This window comes from Zootoca vivipara, chromosome 4 (genome assembly GCF_963506605.1).
Source record: "Zootoca vivipara chromosome 4, rZooViv1.1, whole genome shotgun sequence".
In the NCBI taxonomy this organism is placed as follows: domain Eukaryota; kingdom Metazoa; phylum Chordata; class Lepidosauria; order Squamata; family Lacertidae; genus Zootoca; species Zootoca vivipara.
The window spans coordinates 11,876,524-11,887,342 of NC_083279.1; the positions used below are offsets into that span (position 1 = coordinate 11,876,524).

Sequence of the window (10,819 nt, forward strand, 5' to 3'; positions counted from 1 at the left end):
AAGGTAAAGGGGCCCCTGACCATCAGGTCCAGTCAGGTCCAGTCGTGTCCGACTCTGTGGTTGCGGCGCTAATCTCTCTCTATAGGCCAAGGGAGCCAGCGTTTGTCTGCAGACAGCTTCCAGGTCATGTGGCCAGCATGACAAAACTGTTTCTGGCGAACCAGAGCAGCGCACGGAAACACTGTTTACCTTCCCGCTGTAGCGGTCCCTATTTATCTACTTGCACTTTGATGTGCTTTCGAACTGCTAGGTGGGCAGAAGCTGGGACCGAGCAACAGGAGCTCACCCCGTTGCAGGGATTTGAACCGCCAACCTTCTGATCAGCAAGCCCTAGGCTCTGTGGTTTAACCCACAGCGCTACCTGGTTCCCCAACCTAGTGCTACCCAAAATTTCGAACTACAAGTCCCTTTGGTGCCAGCCAACATAGCACATCTGAAAGATACCAGGTTTCAGAAGACTGACCTAGATGTTCATTTTCTGTTAACAGTTCTCAAGAATCGATTCAGTAGCAATTTTGGAGTGTCCTGTTGAAAGCGATCAAACGATTTAAGAATTGAAAGTAAGAGCAATGCTATTTTGTTCGCCATCAGTGCTGACACATAGCTGGTTGGCTATGTATCTACATAATAGCATTTCAACTTCTTATGTGATCGGGCTGGCACCTCCCATGTAGCTATCCCAAAGAGGAAGTTATAACTTCATAACAAAGAAGTCAATCGTAGGTCAGGGAAAACAATGGTATATTGCAATAAAAATATGCAATATACCCTAACCACATCAAATTCTGGCTGTGGTTTATTGTTTTTCTTAGACAGATCTAACTCTGAAAGGACGTAATCTTATGGAAAAGTCCACCTGGAGGAACAACTCACGATGCAGGAGATCTCCAGCTCAGCTGGAGGATTCCTGGCTCAGTTGATCTCCCCTGGCATAACTCACTCATCCCAGCTACGGTAAATCAGGGCTCAGATATATCCTGGCAACCTGTATCAGAAAAAACATAACACAGGTTTTGCTAACCTGGGAGAATGTCATTTCAAATAACAGCATTAGGGGTGGGTTTGGGGTGTTTTTTTTGGGCAGGGTCACCTTTGTTTTATACCTTTGCTTTAAGGTACTCAGAGCAAGATACACTGAATCAGCCCAGATATCAGCACAGCAACCATGTGGAGTGTTAGTATCTGTCACATGTGAGCTGGAATTTAAACCCATACTTCCCTGATCCAAAGCTTGCAAAGTAGGAGCTATGTCCTATTGGCACCCATGGGTTGTGATATTGCTGCATTACTGGCGACCCAGTGAAAAGTGTCACTTCTTTGTCCTTTTTATAATTTCATCTAAATGAAGACCAGCCTCTTGAAGTTTGACAACACAGTGGAAATTAACTTCACGGCCAATACAGAGCAATTCCTGAAACAACTGCAAGCCCTCACTTACCGTTATCTATATTAAAGATATGTCAAAGCTGTGGGCTGCTGCGAGTTCTTGAAGTACAAGAGAGACACTGACGAAAAGCATGCACACAGTTACAGAGAAGGCGAGCAAATTCTTTGCTGAATATTTCATTAATCATGAAGACTCCAAGTCATCCACATCATTCCTTTTTGCATCAGAACACCTCCCAGTAGATTACAGAGATCTGCAATACGGAGTGGGCGGGGGAATGTGACAGATGACTTATTTTTATATTCTGGATTTGAGCCGTCTACTCTTTACCTACTCAACTACATTCTGTGATCTGAATGTAAATTATTTAATCAGATTGCCGCCTTCACACTCTCTTTTTAGACTAGAATGTGGGGGAAGCCTCGGAAAAGAAAGCATCAATGCAACGATTCACAATAGTAAGGACAAACAGTTTGGCTTGGGTCTTCAGTGCTCTGAATGGATAATATACATTTAAATTATTTCACAGAATCAAAGAATTGTAGAGTTGGAAGGGACCCTGAGGATCATCTAGTCCAATGTAGGAATATGCAGCTGTCCCCAGGGGCGTAGCAAGGGGGCGCTGCACCCCAGGTTCCCCTCTGGGGGGGGGTGACACTCGGCACCCCTCTGCAAGCGAGCAGCCAGCCGCTGCCCGGTAAAAGCCTTGCTCGGCGGCTGGCTGCTTGCTCACTTGCTCGGCGTGCGCTTTGCTTCTTTCCTGCTGGGGCAGAGGCAAGGGGCGGGCCAGGGAGGGGTGTCAGCAGCGCATGCGTCATGCGTGTACAACACATGTGTCATGCATGGTGACGTCCCACCCCTGGGTGCACGGCCACGGTGCCGCACCGGGTGCCGGAACGCCTTAGTTTGCCCCTGGCTGTCGCATACTGTGATCAAACTATCAACCTTGGCATTACCAGCACCATGCTCTAACCATCTAAGCTAATTGTTGGAAGGGGTCCCAAGGGTCATCTATTCCAACCCCCTGAAATGCAGGAATCTCGACTAAAGCTTCCATGACAGATGGCCATCCAATTTCTGCTTAAAAACCTCCAATGAAGGAAAGTTCACAGCCTCCCGAGGGAGTCCTTTCCCTGTCAAATAGATTTTACCATCACAAAATTCTTCCTGATGTTTAGTTGGAACCTCTTATCAGCACCATCCAAAATCATAAGTCAGAACTAACGGCTTTGCAAAGATCAACATTTGTAAAAATGACAATCATGGTTTTGTCCATCATCAGTCCCCAGGTTCCACTGCTCTGCTTGGGACATAACCTTTGATCAAATAATCCTCCTTTTGGGATATTGATGTCATGCATTTACATGTTTTGTTTCTTCTTTAGCTGACAAGCATATGGTTTGGATTTATATACTGGAAAGATGTTTAAAACAAATGAGAAGAGAAGAGAGGCTTGCCCCAATCCAAGAAAAAAGAACAAACTTGGGAGATCCTAATGACAAAAATCTTTCATTTGATACCATGTCTGGCCTTAGATCATATAACTTCTGGTGATGTAGAAGAAATTTGTTCCATTCGCACCTACCTAATTTGCACTCTGTGAATCAATCCAGGAGCCAAATGAAGCTGTCCTGATAAATTTACACTTCTCTACATTTTGTGATGCAGTTCTCCAGGCAAAAGACACGTGCAAAATGTGTGCATTGGGAAAAGAGCACAGAAAAATGTGAAAATAACTTACAGAAATGTATTGTGCTGGAGGAAAATGCTTGAAGAAATGTGCTTGGAAATGCATGTATGAATGGGGGAGGTTACTTTCTTTAAAAAATTGCAAATTGATGCAGGAAACAGTTTGTCTGAACGTAAATAAAATGAGGAAAAGTTAAAAACCAACACCGACAGATCTGTCCACCCCTATCACCCTCAGACATTCATTACAGGCTAGCTTTCCACCTGCAGCATCCGACATGAACTCCATTAGTTGTACTCCAGAGCTCCTCATCATGCTGGAATCAGGTCTCAGAGACTAAGACTCAGAAGGAGGGGGAAATGTGGGGCAAGCAGGCTGGCATCCCTATAAAGGGATTTGTGCTCCGTGAATACTGACATACATATGTTCCTTTCTAAACGGAAATCTCGACAGTACAGCTATCATCTCGACAGAGTCCAAGGAAGAAAACATCCCACAGTTACACGTCAACAAACTTGCCTTTCAGCTATAATTGTGCCATAGATTGGAAGTTGTGCACCATAAAGGACAGCATGGAATAGGAGATGAAGGCTCCAGTGAAGCATTGAAAGGAAAGAGCCAGCAATGAAAAGAAATAATTTGGATTACCTTAGATACTCTGTTAGCAACTTCTCTGCCTACGGTCAGCCCCTGAACAAAGGTCCTGGCAGCGATGAAAGCTCTTGTCACTTGAACCTTCAGTTTCCTGGGCACGTCTCCGAAAGGTTTAAGCTGGTCTGTGTATTTGCTTACACACTCCAGGTAGTCCTCCGAGAAATGATAGTGGGGGTTGATGAGCTGGAACATTCGCTCTAATAGCCGAGCCCAGAAGTCATTCAACATTTCCTCCAAGTTCACGTTGCCTCCCGTATAATACCGTTTCAGTTCTATGAAGAGGTCCTGGAACACTTCCGAATTCTGCATGTACAGCATGCCGTATGTCCGTACAAACATATCATTTAAAGATCTTTCGGCATTCTCCAGGAGTTCTCGGAAAAATTCTATACAAAATAGAAGCATAAGCGTAAGAAAAAAATATATAATATGAAGGAAAGCAAACAATATTAGTGATAATCGGGATTAAGACAGCGTCACATTTTTTTCAATTTTTAAAGTTGTGTGCCACAACTATGGGGTAACATCATAGCACCGAGCTGAAGGGAGATATTTCAGCCTACCTGCCCAGACAACTACTGTGTAGGTAGGATATTAAAATTGTTCTTTCTTCACTCCTTAACCAATACACTGTAGAGCAGAAAAAGCACACTCTTCTGTCCCATTGCAGCACTCGGCTGCACCCTTCCACTGATCTGCACCAGTCAGCTATCGTCAGAGACTGGCTGTCTGAGGAAGAATGATTGGTGCCGCCTAGCCTAGAGCCCACCAAGGATGACACAGAAGACAATTTAGACCTCAGGTCATGGTGGTGAGACACTGGAGAGCAGTCTGGGGAAGGGACGAGCTGGGAGATGCTTGAAGAAGGAGGCTGGAGCAATCAAGGGTAGGGGGGTCAGAAGAAGGAGGCCCTTCCAGGACAGGGCTGGAGGCTGGGTCTCAATGTCAGTGCAGACTCAGCAGAGACTAACAACAACAACAACAACAACAACATCAACAACAATTTATTATTATTTATACCCCACCCATCTGGCTGGGTTTCCCCAGCCACTCTGGGTGGCTTCCAACAAAATATTAAAATATAATGGTCTGTTAAATATTAAAAACTTCCCTAAACAGGGCTGCCTTCAGATGTCTTCTAAAACTCTGGTGGATGTTTTATTTTAATTAATTTTTTAAAAATTAAAAATTGTCTTTATTTCATGATTAAAAAATTTACACATCACCACAAATTATTTCAGCATAAAATAACGAAAAATAACATAACATAAGCAAACATAAGCAATAATAACACAACATTACATACCATACTCAAACATAATCAATACAAAAAAGCACACACAAAAATGGAAAAAAGGGGGAAAGGGAGGGGAAAAAGGGAGGGAAAAAAAGCCGAATTGAAGAGAGAAAAGAAGAAGAAGAAATAATAATAATAATAATAATAATAATAATAATAATAATAATAACAGCAAACAAAAAATAGGAACAAAAGAAAAATACCTCCAAACACTTAACATTGGTTCCCTTATTATATAAAATTTCCTGCCATTTAGGTTCTGTATCATTTAGGTTCTGTATCATTTTTTTCTTTGACATCTGGTGGGAGGGCGTTCCACAGGGTGGGTGCCACTACCGAGAAGGCCCTCTGCCTGGTTCCCTGTAACTTTGTTTCTCACAGTGAGGGTACCGCCAGAAGGCCCTCGGAGCTGGACCTGCAGGTGGAGATGCTCCTTCAGGTATACAGGATGAAGGCCGTTTAAGGCTTTAAAGGTCAGCAGTCAGAGATGGTCCCTGCTACCTAGCAGTTGGACAGTCCCAGTCCTGCTGGATCTCCTCTGACTCAAGGAGGGTCCTGCGCATCCTGAGCAATGAGCCAAGCAGGCTCAGAGGAGGAATCCACTCCCTTGTCACAGTCTCTGTCTGCTTGGGAGGGATCCAGAGTGGAGAGGCTCGAGTAGTAGGTGGGGCCAGTGGTCAGATTCAGCGACATCTCATTCTTAATGAGTTGAGCCAGAGTAACACTGCTGTGTTGTTCCTTTCTGTGAATAAAAGTTAATTGCATTTCTTGCCTCACTTTCTTTCCTGCCCCGCAGAGGACCTGCACTTGCCTGACAGCTCCTTGACAGCTGTGGACTCTGTGCCTCTCTTTGTGGTTGTGCAATGTGTATGAAAATGTGGGGTAGTTGCACAAACTCTGGGCACCCCACTTCCTTGGACACATCTATTCTGGGCATGCAGCCTTCAACTTAAAAAAAAAGTTGCCTATCTCCATCCTTAATTACCTGGTCAAGAAAGAATCTTGTGCCAAGAATCTTGTTGCCTATGCATGTGGGATGGTCAATATTATGCAGCTTTGCTCTGAAGATTTGAATTTGAGAAGAGTTCCTTTGAAAGAATATTAAGAGAACATTGGATTCCTCCTGAGGGTGCAGTATATATCATTTTTTTAAAAAAACAATAAAAAAACAACCATAGCCCTAAATGTTAAATATGCTTTTAAGGAAAACTGCTATGAAAGCTGTTCCGTGTGTATTTAAAGGATTGTTTAAGCAATACAGCTCTTTTCACTTAGAAACTGAATTGGCAGTGTTTCTGCTTTTGAGTATGAAGTAAGGGGAAGAATGCTATTTAGCAAATGGTGTGCCTAAGTCAACAAGTCTAAAATAAAGTGTTGTTTTAGAGGCTCGCAGGTGGGAATGGAGGGAGATGAGGGAGTAACTTAGAGGAATGCAATCACAGCAGAGCCTAATTTAGCACATGGTTATGCTCAGAATGAGAAGAAAATCAGATGAGACTGTCATAGTTGGGTTCAGCATAAGGGGGGAACTAGATGCCACATGTGCGTAACTGTTCTTTTTGATAAGTGTACACCAAAGAAAATTCCCCTGTGTTGCAAAACAGAACACTGTAAGCTTACGACACTTTTAAGTGATTGCTGATCCATGGCGATTTGATGTACCTTTGGGGACAATTCATTTGCTGGTGAAGAATTATCATTGAAACAGTTCATTATCCTGGAAGAACTGTTCTGTCTGCTGCTGCACTTGGAGCACCCTATTGCTACGTTTCGAGCACCCAGCATCTCACGTATTGAGTGTGGAAAGGCATTCTGCCTCCATTTCTACCACTCCTACCATTCCTGTTCATGGAACATTTATCTGATTCTTAATAGTTTGTGACTCCATGCACATATTCTATGTCTTTTTCATAAGTGGGCAGCGGAAGGAGGAGATAGATCAGTACTGTGGCAAGAGGAGGGGCTTCAAACCATTGCCCTCCCCCACTACAGTAACAAATAAAGTCAGACCCCTTGTCCCTGCTGTTTGCAATGCCACTTGTCCAGTGAAAGGTACCAATCACTTGCTTTTGATTGTAGTTCCCATCACATGGTTGACTCATGATTCTCCCCCAACCAAAATCCTTAGCGCTCTTCCCTAATGGAAGAGGTTACAGCAAGTAACCTCAAGCTTTGCTTAGGATGAAACAGGACTTCTAAAGGAAATCTGGATTTCCAAGCACAGTGGTTTTTTTTACTAATGTGCACGTGGGTCAGGAAGCACTTGTCATGGGATGGTAGGAGTAGTAGCTGATTCCCACCATGACCCAATTTTAATGGGTTTTTCTCCAGTGAAGCACAGAAGCACTGTTTGTGGGGGACAGGAGGCGGGCAGGTGTGGAGGACTCCCTGCTCCTGAATGGGGTAACTGTACCCTGAAGGACCAGGTGCGCAGCCTGGGAGTCATTTTGGACTCACAGCTGTCCATGGAGGCGCAGGTCAATTCTGTGTCCAGGGCAGCTGTTTATCAGCTCCATCTGGTATGCAGGCTGAGACCCTACCTGCCTCGCCAGAGTGGTGCATGCTCTAGTTATCTCCCGCTTGGACTACTGCAATGAGCTCTATGTTAAGGTTGCCAGATGCCCCCATTTCCTGGGGACAATCCCAGGATTTACAAATCAGTCCCCATACAAAATCCATTGAAGTTGAAAAGTGTCCCCGGATTCATTGAAAAAAATCTGGTAACCTTATTTTATGTGGGGCTACCTTTGAAGGTAACCCAGAAACTACAACTTAACCAGAATGTGACAGCTAGACAGGTGAGTGGGAATGGCCGTCGGGACCATATATCATCGGTCCTGAAAGACCTACATTGGCTCCCAGCACATTTCCGAACACCATTCAAAATGATGGTGCTGACCTTTAAAGCCCTAAATGGCCTCGGCCCACTATACCTGAAGGAGCATCTCCACCCGCATCGTCCAGCCCGGATACTGAGGTCCAGCTCTGAAGGAATTCTGGTGGTTCCCTCATTGCAAGAAGTGAGATTGCAGGGAACCAGGCAGAGGGCCTTCTCGGTAGTGGCGCCCGCCCTGTGGAACGCCCTCCCATCAGATGTCAAGGAAATAAACAACTATCTGACTTTTAGAAGACATCTGAAGGGAAGTCTTTAATGTTTGATGTTTTATAGTATTTTTAATATTTTGTTGGAAGCCGCCCAGAGTGGCTGGGGAAAATAATAATAATAATAATAAAAGTAATAATAATAATAATAATACTAGAAGGAAATTATGAAACCACAAATAAGTGAAGCTGGCCAAAAGAAGAACAGATTGCATGGGGGGAGCAAGTTCAAGTGCAAAGCTCTTCTCTTCCACCTACCAGTGATATACACTCTCTTTGTCTGAAATCATACAGTTCTGGAAACATGTATTTCCTAAGATAGCTATAGCTCCACCCTAAATCATTTAAAGCAACATTTGATCTCAGAATACTCTGCCAATTGTGACCACATCTTTGTGCTTTTACTCCTCCTTTGGAGCCAAGTGAAGAAAGCAGATGTCAGAAAGGCTCACCAACAAGCACACCAGTTTAATGCCAGTTCCCAGCAGGGCATGTTAAAATGCCTTTTGGACTGAATCACGAACAGTTTGGCAAGTCATGTTTTCCTTTTTGCAAAACGTTTGTGCTCCCAAATCACCTATAATCCACAGTGGCGTATCCTGTTACTTTCAGAAGTGCAAACTACATCCAATACATTGTATATCATTTATACAGTGAGCTGAATAAGTCTCACATCGCTAATAGAGGGAAATCCCTTTTAACACGTGGCTTTATTGAAGCCACACTAGAAACTTTTTCACTTCATTTATTATAAACTTTCTTCAGCATTACAAAACCACCACTGTATTAATTAAACAATGTTAAAGTTAACAGTTAAAGGCTTAGGAATAAGAAAATGTTATAATAAAAGCTCTCTCTCTCTCTCTTGTTGTCACTATAAGTAATTAGATTTTATGGCTTTTCATATGAGATCCAAGCCTAATCCTAGACTGGTAGATACAATTTCATATATTACAAACATATGTCTTGGTGTTAATGAGAGGGTTTCATAGTAGCAGGTTTGCAGTCTTGTTTTCTTATCCCACAGATGAAGCACATGTCACTCGACAAGAAAAATTAGCTAACAGATTAGAAGTTCAAATTTATGAAATGTATTAAATATTTAAATATGTATTAAACATATAAGCCACAAGAATTTGAAGATGAAGAATGGAAAGTGAGAAAGGAAGAGAAAGAAAGCAGAGCAATGCAAGAGAGTAAAACTGTAAGTTGCGAGCAGGAGAAAGCAGGAAACAAAGGAAATTTATCCTTTTGTTCCAAACACATTTATTTTCTGGCAAGATAAATCAATCACAAATATCTAGCTAAAGCTATTAGAATATTGTGTATCTGGTATATTAATTGCTCTTTTATAGGAAATAGTGGTGTTACAAGAAGGCCCCAGTTGATGTGGAATAAGTACAACTTTCTTTATGGAATATTATGAGTTATTTTAACTCCTGTCTAATGGGAAACAAGCAACAGCCTGCATTCTAACTGGTGATATATTAGGAACAGATTTGGTCAATGCTTTCAGAACTGTTAGGAATTTTTTTGCTGACAAGACAGATTGCACATGTAGCACATAGTGGATCTTGAAAAGAGCTTTTCTTTCCTCAATATATTTTCTTTCAATTGATGGGAAATGTCCCTGTTTTATGGCCTGTCCCTGGAACAACCACCTCTGCAAATATTGCGTTTGTTCCCACAAGGTCAGTGGGAAAACATCAGCCATACAGTAAATGCAAGGTCAATGCTATAATGCATTCTCTAATTTACACCAAGGATACACTGACCATGGGAGTAAGTCTCATGGGAGTCAACAGGGCTTACTACTGAGTAGACAGATATAGTATGGTGCTGTAAATAGGGTCAAAAAGAAAGTATAATACTTAGGAAAGCATGCATCCCTGGGCTGCCATTGTTAAAAAATTATACCCATGTTTTCTTTTTATCAACGACATCTTCTTCTTTTCTTTATTCTTTATCAGAGGTCAGATATTAGTGTTCAGTTATTGTGGCTGAGCCAACTCAGTCCTCATTGGAGACACTTCTTTCTTCTCCTCTATCTCTCATCAGTACCACGTGGTAACAGACAAGCATAAAGCACACATTGCAGCCATATTTAGGGACATAAAGAAAATGCATGTGGAAAGACAAATCTATAACGATGATCTGATGAAGAGTAAAATCACAGCATATATGGGCAGATGCCACAATTCCTAATAACACACACACACACACACACACACACACACAGGAGAATGAGTGGCTTTTTATTTCAAGAGGCTGGTCTAAATCTTCCAGTTTCCTTCTGGTCTCCCATGTCACAAACTGACTTTGTTGTTGTTTTTTAAAAAACAAACTAAGTACCTAATGCACATTGTATGATGCATGACAAAGCCATTGCAACAAATCCAGAGGTTTGCTACCTTCATATTATGTAGCATACAAAAGGAATCTGTATGCAATCAGTGGACATAACTGAGAGATAATGTGGTATAGTGGTTAGTGCTATTGGATTAGGGCAGGATCCCAGGTTCAAATCCCTTGAGCCTGTCACTACCACCTATCAGCCTAACTGATGTCTTGTGAAAATAAAATGAGGAAATAAGAACTATGCTTGCTGTCTTGAGATTCTAGGAATTAGGGTGTATTACGAATGCAATAACTCAATTAAATAAATACTTTACCTCATGTCTGAAGGCTG

At 42.4% G+C, this 10,819-nt stretch overlaps 1 protein-coding gene across 1 annotated transcript in view; it reads right to left on the reverse strand.

Moving 5' to 3' along the window:
- Positions 1-10,819, reverse strand: part of GPC6 (glypican 6) — a 710,861-nt gene that overhangs the window by 321,427 nt on the left and 378,615 nt on the right. Inside the window, exon 3 of the mRNA XM_035116478.2 lies at positions 3,726-4,117. Within this exon, the coding sequence (XP_034972369.1) occupies positions 3,726-4,117 (392 nt within the window). The remainder of the gene's footprint in view (positions 1-3,725; positions 4,118-10,819) is intronic.